The 19,234-nt window shown below is 32.3% G+C and overlaps 1 protein-coding gene across 1 annotated transcript; it reads right to left on the reverse strand.

Moving 5' to 3' along the window:
- Positions 1-207: 207 nt before the first annotated feature.
- On the reverse strand, positions 208-18,078 carry LOC135122523 (proton channel OtopLc-like). Its single transcript, XM_064046750.1, has 8 exons — positions 17,845-18,078; positions 12,699-13,022; positions 12,422-12,639; positions 6,818-6,928; positions 6,513-6,676; positions 5,840-6,212; positions 4,873-5,169; positions 208-753 (listed from the first exon to the last, which is right to left on the reverse strand). Exons 1-8 carry the CDS (start codon positions 17,868-17,870, stop codon positions 245-247), a joined length of 2,022 nt encoding a protein of 673 aa, XP_063902820.1. The 5' UTR covers positions 17,871-18,078; the 3' UTR covers positions 208-244.
- Positions 18,079-19,234: the final 1,156 nt, after the last annotated feature.

A 19,234-nucleotide genomic window follows, 5' to 3' on the forward strand; every position in this document is an offset into this window, starting at 1 on the left:
TAGTTTGGAGGGTTAATAATAAATTCTTAATATTTTACAAATTATGAAACGTCTAGAAAGTATGAAATGATTCAACAAAATGAACGTATTATTCGTACATTCTTTTGTTTAGCTATCGTTTGGTAAGTAAAAGTGACCAAGAACTTTAACATGATTACTTGCTAATATCATTGTATGAAAAACCACACCGTAAAATAAAACACAAAATTGTAATATATTTTCGTTTATTGCCACCACCATTATATCATACTGAAGGAGTCGAAATAAGAGGAAACACAGGGTTTTTAAATTGAGGTTTAACTTTATACGCAGTTTTCCATATCTCGAAGAGACATATTGTTGAATGAAACCTATAGAAAATGGCCAGCGGCATTGAAATGTGTGTAATTATAGTCCATGCCCATTCACCGAAGAATAATAGATGCGTAGGTCTAAATTCAGCACGATTCTTTTCCAGAGTATTAATAGTCCACATGGCCATGTTCGCAATGATGAGAAATGTGATTAATTCTTTGGCTGGCTTATTTTTCACTTGATCTAAATTACGGCAGCGACGCCACCATCCATCCAAAACAAACATAGTTTGCAAACAGGTTTGAATAAAAGAAAATATTTCAGCCAGGAGTCCAGTGGTAGTGTTTCGAGATATCGTAAAGTAGCATCCTATTATTGAAAACATGGAGTAGATGAACATGCCAGTTTGGGCTACTACAAGGAGCGTGTTGTCGAGGCCTATGCCTTCTTGGCCCTCAGCTGCAAAACAAAAAAGAGACCTATTAGACTTTGTGTTTGTTTCCTTATAAAGGGTGTTTCAAAATGATTTTCATCTAGTTAGTTTTGAAATCGCTTCAACACCTATCTTTCCTTTGATGAAAGTCTGTAGCCATAGGCGACTAGATGAAAATCATTTGGAAACATGTTGTACCAATTATACGTGCGTTTTCTAATTAATTACAGACAAACTTAATATTTGGATTTTTAAATATATGTCATAAGCTTGTAAAGTTTTTAAAAATGAAAACGTTTTTAGAGTATGATTTTTTTAGGCGTTTCAACAGATCTGTTCATTTTATGATTTTCTAAATATCTTTATGTAGTTTGTAGAGGTTAATTTTTTTTTCGTGCTGTAGCTGTCATGAAACGTCTAGGAAACATGAATGTTATTTTCTGATTAGGAAATAAATGTGTAGTCAATAACAGTCACGGTCCAGACTTTTTTATTGCTCTGACTTCCGTTTATTGAATAAAACACTACATTTTATTTTGATTTTTGATGTTGTAATTCATATTTGGTTAATTATAATTTGTCTAGATTTAGGGGAATACTGAATTCCTTAGCCTTCTCCTAGCTACGGCCTTGTCACTAGGGGTTATAAAATATCGAGAAAATATGAAAGTACCAAATTGCCCGATGGACTCCATTACTGTACGTCCTTAGGTTATCCTCGATAAGAAAAACAACTTCAAAGTGTTTATGTTTATACATCCGAAGAATGTCACGTAGAAATTTGTTTGATTTGAATGAGTTCGTCCCCTTAAACAGATGATCAAAACTATTAAGTAGTAAGCTACAATCGACAAAATGTTCTGAATATCATTATTATAATTCTTATTAAATAAAGACGTTTGTATTTTCACATATCCGGGAAAATGAGGTGACTCGTTCTTAATTTGATCACAAGTAAAAACTTATCATATTTTGTACATTTTGGATAGAATTTATTCGGCAAAATTTTGAGTTGACGTAATCAATTTTTTGGGTTTTACGAGTTACCATGCTTACAATAACTTCAAAACGTCTGGAATATTTCAAAATATTCAATAAAATAAATAGACTCAGCCATTAATTTTTTTAAGACACCCTGTATCTATAAGCAAACCTAAAAAATATTAATGCAGTAATAAATCGCAAGTATAGACTCATCATACTTTTTTTTTACATTTAAGATAGGATTTGTTCAGCAAAATTTTAGGTGACGTCATCAATTTTTTAGGGGGGATGAATAAACACATTTTGATAAAAAATTTACCATTATTATGATAACTTTAAAACATCTCCAAGATTTCAAAGCATTTTGTAGTTCCTGATTAAATCAATAAAATAAATTCAGGCATTCATTTTTTTTAGTCACCCTGTATAAGCAAATCGAAAAATTATTAATGGAATGACAAATCACAACTACAGACTCATGATATTTTCTACATTTTGTATTATTTTTTGACGTCATCAATTTTTCGGTGGGAATAAGTAAATATATTTTGAATAAAAATTTATCATGACTATCATAACCTTAAAACATCTGCAAGATTTCAAAGCATTCGGTTTTACAGATTCAGAATTAAATTGCAAAATGTTGTTTTATAATTTTGATTTTTTTTTCCAAAAATCTGGATGTTTCGGGTAAAAATTCAACACGGAGTCATAAGCTACATGTGTAGGATTATGCTATTTTATACAATTTAAAACCCATTTAGCATGTACAATTTTGAAGTGACGTTATCGCATTATTAGTGGGGATGATTAGACAAATTTTGGTTAGCGTTTTCCGTCTACATGATATCCTAATATAAATACAAAATTTGACAACAATCGGCCCAGTACTTTCGGAAATTATCTATCTAATAAAAGTCTATGACGGTAGACAGCCAGACGGAAAAGGGAGACCTATTTCTTCGTACTCTAGGGGTCATGAAAGGTCGAGAAAACGTAAAAGTAGAGAGTCGGCCGACGAATTCGATTACAATACTTATTCCGCTTACGTTCGGGAAGTAAAAACAAACAAACAAAGAAAGTCCCAGGACAAGTCGGTATGCCATTTAGATAGTGATTATCGTGCCGTTTTTATTAGTATACAAGTTGGATTTTTTTGCGAAAATTTGGATGCCTAGAGTACGAAATCAAGGCGGATTTCTTACTCCATAAGTACAAGAGTATGTTATTTAAAAAAACTAAATATATCATATATACGATATTTCTAACATACATGTAAAATTTGATAATAATCGGTAGTTTCGCAGATTATTTATTCAAGAAAAATCGACACATACAGATGACAAACGTGAGACCTACTTTTTCGTACTCTGGGGATCATGAAACGTCGAGAACATTTGAAAGTAGCTATTCGTCGGGTGGATCCTATTACAATCCTTCCTTACTTTATGCTCGAGTAGTAAAAACGACTTTGAAGATGTTAACAGTCGGGCAGATGTTTTCAGGAAAGGATAAAAAATCGATACACCATACAACCCTTGTGTAGTAATGAATGTAGTAAAAGTGGTGTATGAATGGTACAAGAAATAGGAAAGCACATGTTTGGATCACAAAAGATCTAAGACGTTTCTATTCAGTTCGTTTGCTGTATATGTTTAGACAAAATAATTTGTAAATATTGTGTTTTAGGAGGTTAGAATTGGAAAGCAAGGCATTGAAGATCTACAGAGAAGCATTAGCGATTAGATGCTTGGAAGGGTATATAAAACGATAAATGTTGGAAGTATCTTAACAGGGCCAAATGTTTTAAGGGAAAAAGGCAGCGAGATCAAACAGGAGTGGATCTGGGATGGCAAAATTATAGAGGAAGTAAAAGAATAAAAATGTATGTGGTGTATTTTCCAGAGAAGCAATGGCTAGTTGCATAAGAAACCTTAAGAAAGCACGTTTAGACGAAATGCGAGGCAACGAATTTTATTGTTTTGAAAATTTGGGAAGCTTGTTTTGATGTATGGAGCTGAATTATTGGGATAAGATAGAAAACAATAGAACTAATTTCACACAACTATGATACCTAGTTAATATCTAAAATTTAATAGGATAAAAATGAATACATCAAACTGCATGAGAAGATACACAAGAAAAAAACTGGTGAAAGAAAGTAGACTGGAATAGAGCAAAGTCGTGAACGAAACATGAATGCTGGTGAAAAGAAAGGCAGACGGAAATAATTTGGTATGTATTGTATAATTAATGTGTATTTTGTCAGAATGTGTAAATTCCTTCTAAACCTTCGAGACAAGAGTTTGAGGTAATAATCAATCGCTGAACCTCTAACTAACCCTTTAAGATCCGGGGCTTTCTAGTTAAACCCGACGAGGTGGTAGTGTAGAAAGGAGGCAAAGAGAAAGACAAATTTATAAATTAAGATTTGCCGTAATTATTATACATATATTTAGAGGTATTGAATAAAATTTCATTAAAAATAAACAATAGCAATTAATTGTTTCTGTTCTCCAGCCGTTTTTAAAATTTGTGTATTATTTTGGATATTATTAGAAAAGGTTAACATGAAACCGTAACATTTTAGGGAAGTTCCTCCGGTAGAAATACCATTCCATTCAATAAGTTTTGTTTTTATGACTAGAACATTATTTGATGCTTTGAATGCTACGACTATGATGTAAACGTCAGATTCCGAAACAACTATTTTTAAAATGTTTATTACAATCAAGCTGCATGATTTCAAAATGTACAACTCGAGAATTATTATCAATAATTCTGCAGGGTGTCACAAATAAAATAAAAAACTGAAAACAGTCAACAACTTGCAAGCAGCTTTTAAATGATTAGATTATTATTTAAATTTTTTAGACTTGTCGACGCTGTCAGGGATTCCGAGCAATATTTGCACTTTTTCTAGTAAGAATGGTAATATATTAAAGATATTCCTTTTGACGACGACACGAGAAAGATCTGCAGTAAGTACATTTGTGTTTGAGAGGCAATTTTTGAGGAAAAGAAAACTTCAAAATTCATTCATGCCAAGTGATTAATCCCTGATAAGTAATGTTTCACACTCTAAAACCTTTGTATTTAACAACTAACGATAACATTATTTTAATTTTAATCAACGGAAAAGCTTGAACAAATCTACTTACCCCCTACTTTTCTGTCGTACTTGAGTGAGCGCATTTGCACCATGGCTACAATAACCACAACTGTGGTCAATATGTAAAGGGCTAATTCAACTATGTTCACTTCAAATTCAGCCATGCTTCTGAGAGCCAAGTTATCCTCTTCACTTCCACTCGGTTCGTTAGCCAGGACGAAGAACATTATCAAAGAAATTATGGTCAGGACGATGATCATAATCCCGGCGAATAAGCCCCGGTGAGCGTTGGAGCAGTCCACGCTGAAATGGTGATTGGAATTCATTGGACTACCGCCGAAAGGATCTGAAAGTAATTATGCATTGTTTAAATCGAAATTTATTCATACGGAAACGCTCAAATAATTTTACAGTAGGAAGAATCCACCAAATGGCTATTCTATTTACACATCGGGCTAGAATTTTGGTAAACGTAAATGTCTGGGAGAATTTAAGTGATTTTGTTGTAAGTTGCAAGTTATAAAAGATATAATTTTACAAAATCAGGTCATGTTGTAAGTCTTGTACAGTGTGGTTGAGTTGTGTAAACACAGTATTTGCATGAATTATTAGTTTAAAAAAATTAAATAATTAAGTATTATTAACGTAAGTGGCAAATAATGCACTATATTTTTAAACATTATCGCACAATTATTAACACTAGAGTCACGTACCACACTTCTTTATTATATGCTTTTTTCATTTAGCTAGATATTTTATTTTAATGGGTATAATTGGCGAGTTTATCACTTTTTTATTCAATTTAGAAGGATTTGAGTAAATATTTATTATTTGACATATCAATTGGTTGAAATTTTAAATAGGTCTTAAGATTTTTTGTAAAAATGTTAGCATGATCACCAAAATTTGTCAATTCAATTTCAGTTCTTATGCATTTTTGTTTCGTCATAGTATTGCTAATAGAGCAAATGTATCTGAAGAAAAATGTTTCAACAGTGAAGAGAAGAAAAACTTACTGAAGGCATAATGTGTTGTTGCTTTTTCGTCCTTGTGTTTGTCAGAAGCCTTTGCAACTTCGGCTTTCACTTCCGCAGATTTCACCTTTTTCCACATTTCGAACAGGATAACAGCACAAATTAGACTGTATTCAATGGTGCAAGGAAACAAGAACGGACTTGCATTTCTGACAAGAGATCCCATTACTTCTCCTTCCTGACAATATTTGGCGTGGTTAGACGAATTAGTTGTGTTGTGTCCATGTTCCCCCAAGTGTATTATTTCATGTTTAGTTTCTTCTACAAGAACATACAACCATTCGCAGAGGTTTGTGGCTACCATGTGCATTAGGCCAAATCTAGCTATAATCTTGTGCCGGTCCATGTCCATGTTCTACAATAATAGATAGTGTGTACACAAAATGAATCAGTTTATTGTCATATTTGTTTAGTTGTTGACACTCATTCACCAATGTATTTAGAAACTTTGCGTTGTTCACAATTTAAAGTTGAAAACTATTTCAAAATAGAGGACATGTTAAGTGATATGATCATTACTTTAAGAAACTAGCGCAAATTACGTAGAACTAAATACCGATCAAATAATTGTAACCTTTAATCTTGGAACAATTTCAATCGAGTTTCTACGACAATCTATTTTGCTAATGGAAGTTCAGAGTAACACAGCAGTTACCTTTGTGTTGAGAAATATGAATTGTACTTGAACCAGCGTTAGCAGCATTCGGGTTGCCGGTGTTATAGCCTGAAGCGCATTGGAATCGCACTTTTGATTGTTCTTTAGTTCGAAATATCGTCCGAATTCGAGTCCGGAATAGACCATGCTGCCGATACCAAAAGCTGCAATAATATGCTTAATAAAATCGATCAGTGCAGTTAATTGCGCGCAATTGCCGTTTAAATTATGGCTTATTGACTAAGCGGATTATGGAGGATAGCTTGCTTTTGTTTATTTCAATAATTTAATTAAAAAATGCTTACCGACTGCGCCAAGGCGTAAATAAAAGCTTCCGTACTTGACTGGTTTGTTGTTTAAATTAATGGACATCCGATGTGAAAAGAAGCCATGATGTTTATCCTTTTTGTCTTTGTCTGTAATAGAGAGTATAATAATAAGCCTTAATTAAAATTTCATGAATATAAATTTAATTTTAAATTAATAAGAGGGAGAATTATATAAAATTACGTATATGTATCGAATAGGATATATCAAAGAGATACTTCAGAGGTTGGCAAAAATTTTATGAAAATAGTATCCAAGTAATTGAGTGTTAATAGTAAGTACCACATACAGTTTAAATGTAAAACTAGTAAACTGACGCTTAGGTACTGAGGTTGCGTATATTATTTTATGGACAATTTGTGCAATATTATAGAGAAGAACTTGGCGGTAATTTTACCTATTAATATTAAATACAAATATTATCAGCTTGAGAAAAAACTGTAAAATAAGGAAGAGCTAGGAGCTAATTTAAAATGCATCCATTGATTAAAAGCTATAAATTAGATTTACAGATTGGGTCATCAGTAAGTGTACTCTTCTCAATATTGGTCTCATCTCCGAACTTCCCTTGAAGTATAATAAAAATTGGTCTTAGGTTATTGGACAGAACCTCCCTGGCATCTGCAGTTCATCTAATACTAGTATAAAATGTTACTATATAGTTTGAATTTTTTGTGGAAAACTTGGATGCCTAGGATAAAAACTCAAGGCGCATTCATAAACCTCAAGTATAGGAATATAACGAGCTAATTTTTGAAATGACGTTGTCAAATGGGTGGACATATCCACGACGCAATAATAATAATATTTTTAATAATTTTCAAGTGTCGGTCTGGCTGAAAATAAAACTATTTCTGTAAATTATTAAAAATGATGCACAATTGGAAAGCGAGAAGAGAGTAAGGCAAGGATGCACCGGCTACCGTGCGTGATGTTCGACGTCCCGCATGCTGTTGAATGCGCCAAGGTCATCAAAAAAGGTTATGAGTGCAAAATAGTAATTTACGCAACTAGTTCGGGATAGCCTGCTTCCCGCATGAAAGCTTGTTTGAGGCACGACCGAAGGGAGTGCCGCATTTGCGTGAATGCGGGAAGCAGGCTGACGAACGTGTTGTGTACAATATTTTTTGCGACGAATAAACCTTTAAACTGAAGAGATTAACTGTGAGTTATTTATAAACAACGCCATTGACACCGCCGTCAACACGTCACAATGTTGACACTACCCGAGTATTTTAAGGTTACCATGGCAACGGGAAGTTAAATGCACGTGTGCGGGAAGTTCGACCTCCCGCACTCTGGTGAATGCGCGAAAGCTATCAAAAAAGGTCATGAGTGCAAAAAAATTATTTACAGCACATTATCAACGGGAATACATTACATCGGAAGAATGTCACGTAGTCATTTGATTGATTTGAATGAGTTTATCGCCCCAAAACAGATGACTAAAATTATTCATAAGCCTCCATTGAACAAAATATTCTTAATGATATTATTATAATTCTTGCCTTATCATTAGTTTATTGTTATGAAGACGAGCGTATTCTCACATTTTCCAGAAAATATCGTGGCTCGTTCTTAATTTGATCAATAATAAATTGACTGATTCATTAATTTTTTTGAGTCACCTCTTTAAGCAAATCTAAAAAATATGAATGCAATGATTAAAAGTCTGTTCATATTTTGCACATTTGCGAAATAATTTATTCGGCAAAATTTCGAGTTGCCGTAATCAATTTTTTGGGGTTGATAAACAGATACATTTTCATTAAAAAGTTAAAATTTTTAGGATAATTTCAAAACGTCAAGATTTCAAAGTATTCAGTTTTGCAATTCTTGATTTAATCAATAAAATAAATTGACTCATTCATTAATTTTTTTCACACACCCCGTATAAGCAAATCTAAAAAATATTTATGCAGTAATAAATCACAATTATAGACTCATTATACTTTGCACAATGCACATTTAAGATAGCATTTTTTCGGAAAAATTTTGAGGTGCCGTCATCAATTTTTTAGGGGAGGATGAGGAAATATATTTTGAGTAAAAATTTACCATGCCTATGATAACTGTAAAACATCTCCAAGATTTCAAAGCATTTGGTTTTGTAGTCCCTGATTAAATAAATAAAATATATTCACGCATTCATTATTTTTTTTTTAATTACTCTATATATGCAAATCCAAAAAAATATGAATGGAATGATGAATTACAAGTACAGACTCATCATATTTTGTACATTTTAGATAAGATTTATTCGGCAAAATTTTGATGTGACGTCATTAATTTTTTAGGGGGGATGAGGAAATATATTTTCACTAAAAACTTATTATGCTTATCATAACTGTAAACCATCTGGGACGGCAGATAGACGGACAGACGGACGGACAGACGGACAGACAGACGGAAACGGGGGACCTATTTCTTCGTCCTTTAGGGGTCATGACAGGTCGAGAAAATGCAAAAGTAGAGAGTCGGCCGACGGACTCGATTACAATACTTCCTTTGCTTATGCTCGGGAAGTAAAAAGTCGACATAGGTAGACGACAACTACATGGAAGGAGGAGCCCTTTTTTTGTACTCTTGGAATCAAGAAATGTCGAGAAAACATGAAAGTAGCCCTTCGCTGGATGGACCCTATTACAATACTTCTTGACGAGACGTTCGGCAATTAAAAAGCGAAAGATCATAGTTGAACGTTCGTTGTGCAGCATAAACTAAAATTATTTTCAACTATGCAGAATATAGTTTTATTTTTGGCACTCAAAATATTTTTATTTAGAGTGATTTTGTAGCCTTTCCAAGCATATTTTATTTTTTAATTCACATGTGACGTTGCGAAGTTACCTATTTTAATTTTTTTAAAGGTTTATTTCGCGAGCGTAGGTCAAGGAAGTATGTATTATAATAAGGTTCATCCGATGAATTACTACTTTAATGTTTTCTCGACGTTTCATGACCCCAAGGGTACGAAAAACTAGGCTTCGTGTTTCCGTCTATCTCTCGTCTGTCTATGTTCATTTTTATTAGACAGTAATCTCCGAAACTACTGAACCGGTACTGTGTCAGATTTTATATGTGCGTTAGGAATATCGTGCAGATAGTAAAACACTGACCAAAATTTGTTTAATTATTCCCACCAACAATTTGCTATTATAAAATAACACACTCCTATACTTGTGATTTATGAAGCTGCCTTGATTTTTTACGGTAGGTATCCACATTTTCGCAAAAACCCAAATTGCATCATCACATTTTATACCAGAAAAAATAAGCACTGACGTACGGTAAAGTTTGTGGTCGGACATAAAAATTTTCAGTTGCTAACGCGAAGGTCACTGGTTCATTATTTTTTTATACTCTGACTGTATTATCTAAACTTGTTAGTATTAGTACTGCACATTTGGAATTGGCCTTGTTGAATATTTGATCAAATTATTCATATTTTGAAGCAATTGTTTGATTGTTGACCCGCTTTCCCCACAATCCTCGCCAGACCAAATGTAAGCATGATAACAGAGTGTGTTTTCGTAACATAAATCGTTCACATCAAAGGCAGTGGCAGAGTATGGGTGATTAAATTAATTCAGAAAAACAAGTTCTGCAAGAATCTCAAAAAAAAACAATGAATCTTATTTTTATTTCCTAAGTGTAAGCTACTTTTATTTAATGTATGGAGGTTGTCACAAATAAAATTTCTCAGAATTAAACGTTACAATTTTTCGGAGAAGCTGCACTTGTTCGAGTCTACTTCAGGAGGGAGGGACGTTTCTAATAACTTCATACCTATTTTTGGCGTAGTAAGAATAAACCAAGCTTGAATAAATATTCTGGGACTAAGTTGTTGATCAAAGTGCCTGATACAAACATTTGCAGTTGAAAAATTCTATGGTTATAGGCAGGGACGGCTGGTGTCAGGGGACACAAGGGCACGTGCCCTCCAAAATTACAACGTCTACAAACACACATAGAAAAATAGTAATTTTCAATATTTAAAAAAATTATCCTGAAGTTTGGGTCATAATTATCAAAACTATTTTTTTATTTCGCTCCATTTGTATCAAATGTATCAAAACTTACATGTAAAGATATTGCGTCCTGGATATATCGTTGGTAAGATCTGGATAAGAACGAACATTCAATCATGACTCATTTAGATTTTCTGTTTACACCGTTACCATGGAAACCGCGTGACCGCTAGCAGTAATTCAACTACAGACGTTCATTTTCATTCTGCACGGTGAAATTGTTTGATTTATTAAAAAAAGTGTTCATGGCAAAACGAGAGACTTTCATACATACTTTAATAGACACAACACCTATGATAAATTTTTGTGGGTGTGCCGTTGTGAAAAAAATAATAAAATGTTTTATTTTGTGTATCTCTTCAGTAATGAGTTAAAACCAAAGGTATGTGGGTGGACAAATCCTTTTTTTTGCATTTCGTCTATTAATTGATAATAACAGTCTGTTTTATATCTTTATATTCAACTCGTCAATCAAATTGTGTCCCCCCATTTCAAAAGATCACGAGCCGCCACTGGTTGTAGGTGAGGCTCATTTGAAGCTGCCTTCGTTTAATACAGATAAAGTTCCGCAGGTTTGTTGTGGTATTCATGAATTGTTATCATTTAGAGCTGACTTAGATCTTAGAGTACGACTACACTGGTTACTGCTTACGGCGAACATCAGGTATATTAACATCAATCACATGACCGGTAAATATGGATAAAATATAACGTTCGAAATTGTTTTTTGTTGAATTTGGACGATCTATATTAATTCAATGTAATTTTTATTTTATTCTAGACAATCCACAGTTCGATTGCTTTGTACTTAAAAGCGGCTGGAGAAAAAACACTGTTTCATTAATACAATAAATTCGTTTTTTTGCGTCGTCCAACAATAAACGAAGCATTTTTTCTACTAGCTATTTATGGCATTAATATTTTCGAAAAGGTTAGTGCTATTTATAAAAGCAGAATTTAATGCTTGTATCGATCTTTCCATCAACGTATCTTCCACATTTCAGAGATTCCATAGTTAAGTCTGAACGGAATACAAATAACGGGATGCAACAAGTAGTGATATTTGTCGTTTTCCGATAATAATTACACAATGATCCCGTAAAACCAGACGTTTTATTTACCACACTACACATTTTTATTTATGGGTGTTTGCAGAGTTAACTACATAAAATCCAATGATGTGATCCTAGGGTTCACATGCAGCTGGAGTTTAATTTTCATAATATCGTATTCGTATATTTAGTAATTCAAAATGTAAATGTTTAGGGATTGTTATTATGAACACTCATTAATGATCTTTGCAGAAGCTTATACCGATATATTATGTATATCATATGAACAGTGGCATAGGTTTATTGTGTGTATCTTAAATTAGCACGACTGGTCTGATTGAAGTTGATATATGCATAAATTTTTCACACTCTGGTGTCTAATATGCACTAAAATACAAACAGAATGTGTCATAAACGTAAATAAATATATTCATCTTTGGTTTATTAAATTATTATAAAATTAATAACGTAGCCGACATAAATAAAATGGTAAACTTACTGTAGGAGTTGATGATATTGTTAACTGCCTTTTCCCTGACGAAGGTTGCGTACATATAACAGACGAAAGCGATGCTGCCCAAGTATAAATACAAATAAAAACCCTGGTAGAAGAAAGGCCGCACGTCCTTCGATATGATTTCCGTAATCGGAAAAGCCATTCCCAAGACGACCAGCAGCTTTGCGTAGAGGGCGGAGAGAATTGTGGTCAAAGCATCGCTGTTTAAACAGAAATATAACTGTTTTTTCTCTCCCTTGCAGTTAAATCTTTCACTTACTCGCCTAGTTTTCGGTTTTGTTTTTTGATCAATTCTTCCTTATAATCGCTTGTATCCTTTTCTGAAATCGATCGCTCGCTCTGGCCATGTAAAAGACTCAAAAGATACCTTCTCTGGTTCATTACGGCCTGTGCTGCCGATAAAGCGATCGCTTGAGAAGGGCGTCGCAAAGCTGCGATGATGGCAGAGGGTCTTCTTGATGAAGACGGTGATTCCAGTACTTCGTCGTCTTCGTCGACATTTTCGGAGGTTTCGTTAATCATACATAGGTTAGGAACGAGAAGGTGATCTTTTTGTTGAGGAGGGTATGGAGGAGCAGTGGAGCTGAAAAAAAACAACTCTACTAGAATTTTGTTACATTATTATGCTTGCATTTTCATTTGTAATGCATTTCATTTTCTAGTTTTGTAGAATCACTTGTTTTTATTTTTAATGCCGTAAATTTTATTTATTTTCATACTCTCTGATCGTTCGACTTTTGAAACTTTTACATTTGGCGAACTATTTAAAGAAAAATAATGGAGATATTCACTATAAATTATACGATTTCTCTGAACTCAAAATATTAACTAGCAAATGTATTAATTAAATATTGTAAACTGCTAATATTGTACTTCATTTTGTGAAACAGATGTTTTTTATGGGTCTAATAACGTTTATAATCATTTTCCGGTATTGTAAAAAAATGTAGGTTTATAAAAAAAACAAACAAACTGAAATAATATCTTCTGGAGGAATGTTTTTACAGATGAATTGACTATCTCAGGTAAAGTTGGGTCCGCCGAATAATGAACATTAACTTTCTGTTTATTAGAAGCCACTTAAGATTATGCTAATGATAAATAATTTACTGCTCTGACTTCCCCTCCGATTGCTTGCCTGAAAAGAACAAAGGTTCTATGAATCAGATGTGCATCAACACAATTTAGGTTGTAATGATCAACGAGATCCGATTCGGACAAATAACCCAAAGGTAGCCAAACGTTGTACATCGTCACCATAATCCTGATGTTATTGCGGGCTTCCAATAAGGACTTAAAGTCAATGTTCATTATTCGGCGAACTCTACTTTAATTAGCGGATTTTTTGACAATGCTGAAATTCGCTATGAAAAGTCCCTACGTTTGTTGGCTGTTATTAACAGCCTTATTATTATCAAATTTTAAATACAACCTGTTCAAAATTTCCAGTATATAACGTAAGATTAATTTTTTTAAAATAGTTTATCATCATTTTTTAGCATTTTGATGACCTTTTTCATTACGTAGATTTAAAAATGAATATATCAGTTAGCTATGGAAATATTGGAATACGGTTTTCACCACTGTTTTTAGCTTACAGAACTCTAGACACTACTCAAGAAATAGTATCGACTGTTAAAAAAAACAACTTTTTCCACAAAAATTTACAGAATTTCAATAATTTTACCCATTCTTATGATATAACGTTACGGAGTTTTTTTCGTCTGGGATCCTGTATATAATTATAAATGTGGCATACTATTGATTAAAAATGTTATTTACTTGAAATTTTCAAACATTTTTATCCAAAAGTAATTAAGATATCGGAGACAGAAAAAAGTCACATACCAAAGTTGTAGGCTTCTTTGAGGACTATACTCGCAAAATATTTTTAACTATATAGAGTGTTCTGTTTTTAAAACGTAAGACCCGACTTAGTTTTTTTTTTTTAATAAAACACCTTACATATTTTCACATATACTCATTAGTTTCTTCATAGGCTTTATAACTACAATTTAATTTTCAAGTTCGTATGAGATGTTGCCACGTTATTCCAATTTTCTTGAAACGTTTTGGCAAAAAAAATGAAAGTCCAATTCGGCCGATGGACTCTGCTACTATACTTCCTTAGCTTACGCTGGGAAAGTAAAAATGTAATAGGGTTATTTTTAAAAATATTGTTGAATATTTTGTGTAACAATAAATAAGGTGGGTTTATAAAAAATTTTAAATTTTACAATTTTTAAATATCGATATGTTAGATTTTTCAAATATAACACCTTGTATTTCATTACTGTATCTTATTCTATTTTTGATTTTATCCTTCTAATATGTCGATGTGGTTCTTAAAAAAGTAGAAAATCGCAGTAGGTACTTTAAATAAAAAAATTGGTCCTAGGTTACTTCGACAGAACTTCCCTCGCCCTTGAAGTACAGTCCAGCAAATCTTGCTCCTTTGAAAAGTTATACTGTTATATACTATTTTTGTTTTCTGATAACCTTTCTATAGTAAAAACCAGTGGTGTAAATGCCGTCCGCAAACATACGGACAATATAAAATATATGTATTCAAACCAAATAACCAACGGAAAATAGTGTATTATTATCAGTGCACATGCTTAAGTTCGATTGTTTATGTTTATACATCGAAAGAATGTCAAGTAGAAATTAGTTTGATTTGAATGGGTTTGTCTTCTCAAACCAGAGGACTAAAATTATTAATTAAACCACAATCGAACAAAATGTTATGAGCATTATAATTCTTATCATTATTATATAAAGACGAGTGTATTCTCACATTTTCGAGAAAATGGTGTGACTGATTCGTTTTTAATTAATAAAAATTGATACAGACACCATACAGACAGACGGAAACCGGAGACTACTTTTTTCCTACTTAGGGGTCATGAAAAGTGGAAATTCGTCCAATGGACTTGATTACTTTATTTTCTTAGCTTACGCTCGGGAAGTAAAAAAATTAAACACAACCAACGAAAAAAAAAAAAGAGAACACAATATAAGATGCAGTAATAAAAGATAGATAGTTCTATTTGAAAAAACTGAAATATCGATATTTGAAAAATGTAAAAATTATTTTTTGTACACATTCTGTATATGAAAAGATAATATCATTTTTATACTACAACAAAGCACGTACCTTTAGTTATCTGTCCACAAAATATGGTAACACCGATTTTGAAGATAACCCTATTGAGATTTTTTGTGGACCGTTCCATTATTACAAAATTTCAAGAAAATTGGAATAACGTCGCAACGTCGAATCGGAATTTTCTAAACAAACTGTGGTTGTAAAGCCTAAGAAGAAGTCAATCAAAATATGTAAAAATATATAGCGTATTTCACTAAAAGAAAAAGTGATGAACAGTATGCCAGATTTTGATTATATGCAGTGTCCCAGACAAAATTGCGCAACCTTATATCATAAGAGCGAATAAGGGCATTGAAATTCTATAAACGCAATTGTTTTTAACTTGAAGGGGGAAGCTTAATTTAGTACATTGCAAATGTAATTATTATATGACGTCGGCAAAGCTATTTTTTTGAGGTAAACATAATTATTATTTATAAGACAATAAGCGTATATTTTAGTGAATTTTGATAGATCATTAAATTATTATGTAAAGCACTTCATATTCAGTCAATAAAAAAATATATTTATAAATACAAAAGAAAAGAAGTTGAGTGAAATAAATTACTACTACTACTACTACAAATATTGTAGAGTTCTGATATACCTAACATATAATTAATCAAAATTGGTTATAAAAAAATTATTATCATCACGTGGTCGTATTATTTGCAATGTACAAAATTAAGCTTCCCCCTTCAAGCTAAAAACCACGGCCATTACAGTATTTCTACATATCTATCTATTTTTAGGATATAAGACCATGGAGTTTCATCTATGTTTATTTCATTTAAAAAAAGATTTGTAAACTTGTTTATGCAGAACTTCCCTCTCCTCTAAAGCATGGACGTTACGATCAGCGTTTTTAACATAAATCATGGCTTGATGCTTTTTCATAAATTTAGAACAATTAGAAAATTTTGAGGGTATTATTTAATTTTTTAACGTATGTACTTTATAATATTACTAAAACACAAAAAGATTGCTTATTGTTTATTTCAATAGATATTTTTATTCAAAATTATGTTAATAATTTGTTGAGAACATACAAAAATAAATCTTATTTATCAATCTTTAAAAAAATGTGTCAAATATTTCCGGAGACACACTGTCGAATCTGATTTTATTTATGAATAGTTTTGTTCATTTTTTTCCTCTCTAGATTTCTCCAACAGTATTAATTTTGTAATTAAAATTAATTTGTCCTTACTATTTTATACTTCAGGTGGAAAGCATCTAAAATGATCTTAGACTAGAAGAAATTGAAACTTTGGAAAACAAATTTTTTTTCGGAACTTTCCGAAACACGTTTTCCTATTTTATCGAAGTAATGCACAAACGTAAGGCATTAAAATTTCGTTGAAATCCGGCACACGTCTTTAAAATCCGTATGTTACAAACTGCCGCAAAAAGCGCAATAACTTTCCGAACAATACAATTTCCTAAACTAATAATGTAATAATATCGATGCAAAAATCATTAATTGTCTTTCACAGTTCACTTGCCTATTTGGCGTTATTCTGATATGTTTATCCGTGCTGGTGTCAGAAATCCCTAGTGACACTTGTATCGGGAAATATTCAAATTACAAATCAGATATTGAGTTGCAATAATAATTTCTGTTTGTACTTCACGCCCTATATTCTGAAGTACTAAGTTAACAATTGAGAAATGGGCAGACAATAAATTATTAAATGAATGTTTTTTAAAAATATTGGTCTTAATAATCTCATACAAAACAGACATGTACAAATTTTGTCGAAAATATAAAACCTTCGATCCTAGTTTTGGTTGCAAAAATTTATTTCTCTGGTTAGTTTTGGTAGTGTCTCAACTACACTAATTGTAAAATTTTAGGAGTATTTTTTTTGCAAACATATTTCGTTTAAATTTTGTTAAAAAAGAGACAAAAACATGAAGTTTGAGAGATAAGTTGTCTTAAATAATGACATTTTTGTTAAAAATTTTCCACTGTCTTGTAATACTGTATGACCTGCTTCAGTATTGTTGTTCAAAACTTTTCACCGATTACTCTTACATTTACTTTATTCAAATGAGAAATAATTTAAAGTGTACTTCGGTATCAAATTTCATTTATTATTAAATGTTTGAAAATGTTCCACATGTGTTTTTGATACATAAAGTGTACTCTAATTTGTTTTAAAATGTTTGCATATTAAACAGTAACAATAACAAGTTAAGTAATAATATTTGTTCCTACAGTCTACCCCGTTTTTTAACTTCTAAGTTTACTTACTTGTTGTCTACGTGTGCCGTGTCCATCTAATTACGGTTCCCTAGTGGCGTATCGTAATCTTCTTATATTAAAAGTTTAGCGAAGCCGCTCGCTTCTTGGCAAAATTATAGTGCGAATAATTTAGAAAACATGCACACTTTTCAGATAAAATAGTTGTTGCATAATTTCCGCGCTCGTCTGAAAGCTACTGATAACTGAAATTTTAATTCTCTCTTCTACGTATTCTTTATTCTGCGGACGAGTTACGACTATTGTTACGAAGTTTAAAGTACACAACACCTAGCTCTGTTCAAATAATGTAATTAACAAAAGACGTAGACCTTGGAACATCTTCAAATCAGATTTTTTCTCATCCGAAAGTAATAACATCACGGGTTCATCAAGTTTGATCAAGACAACTGGTTATAATTGGAAATCTCAATTGTTTGCGGGCGCGGTGACGTTTGGTTCTCATGTTCACACTTGCGACTTTTGTTTATTTATTTCTTATATCCTAAAGACTTTTGCAAAAATTGTTTACAGTTAAATAAACGTTCTAATAAAAATACGTGCCTTGCAAAGACTTGGTACGTACTTGCAGGACAGTGTTAATCATACAGGTTAATTTTGTATGTTCGTTGTTAGTGACGAAAGAACAAAGTCATTATAAAAAGTAGTGGTAAAAGTACTTCCGAAAGATCATACATCTGGTTATTAGAAGTTTTCCATTTATAAAGATTTGTTGATAGGTTCAAGGACATTCGTTTTTAGAGAGACATGAATGTACCATCTTATAACAAATGTAAAAGTCAAACCGTCTTCACGTGAGGTCAAATATTCTACAAAAAAAGGAAGTTAAGAAGCATTTGGTTTGCATGTAGAGATTAATATAGGACATAGGACGAGGCACGTCAGCCCGAGTCACTGCATTTTAATGATTTCTTATTGAAATATCAGTAGAATCCTAAAGGAAGTGAATAAAATAAAGAATTAAAAATTAAATATTAGGACAAATTACATGACTGAAAAAGTTGACTTTGGTTGTAGTTGCCATTAATGTAATTAATTAGAGAGCGGATTTCTAGGTTTAATGCTTTTTGTGAAAAATGTAAGCACTTCAAAACTTTTTTATATCTGTAACTATGATACAATTTGGAGTCATTTGACACATTTTTTTATGCTTATTTGCTTTTTTTTGAATTTTATGCAAATTAAAACTTATATGCTTATTTAATGCTTTTTTCGACGAATATGAGTTTTAATGCATATTTTGTTCAAATGCCGGCCTTGTCGGGATGACAAATTCTTGTTAGTTAACCGTATCGTATCGTATGCATTTTACCTGGACTTGACCATTGAAGTACACTTACTCAAGACCCCTTCTGTGAATAGGTTCCGGTCGTTTGGGTAA

Source organism: Zophobas morio, unplaced genomic scaffold (genome assembly GCF_036711695.1).
Source record: "Zophobas morio isolate AGI-343-1 ecotype UQ-CSIRO unplaced genomic scaffold, CSIRO_AGI_Zmor_V1 ptg000002l, whole genome shotgun sequence".
Lineage (NCBI taxonomy): Eukaryota > Metazoa > Arthropoda > Insecta > Coleoptera > Tenebrionidae > Zophobas > Zophobas morio.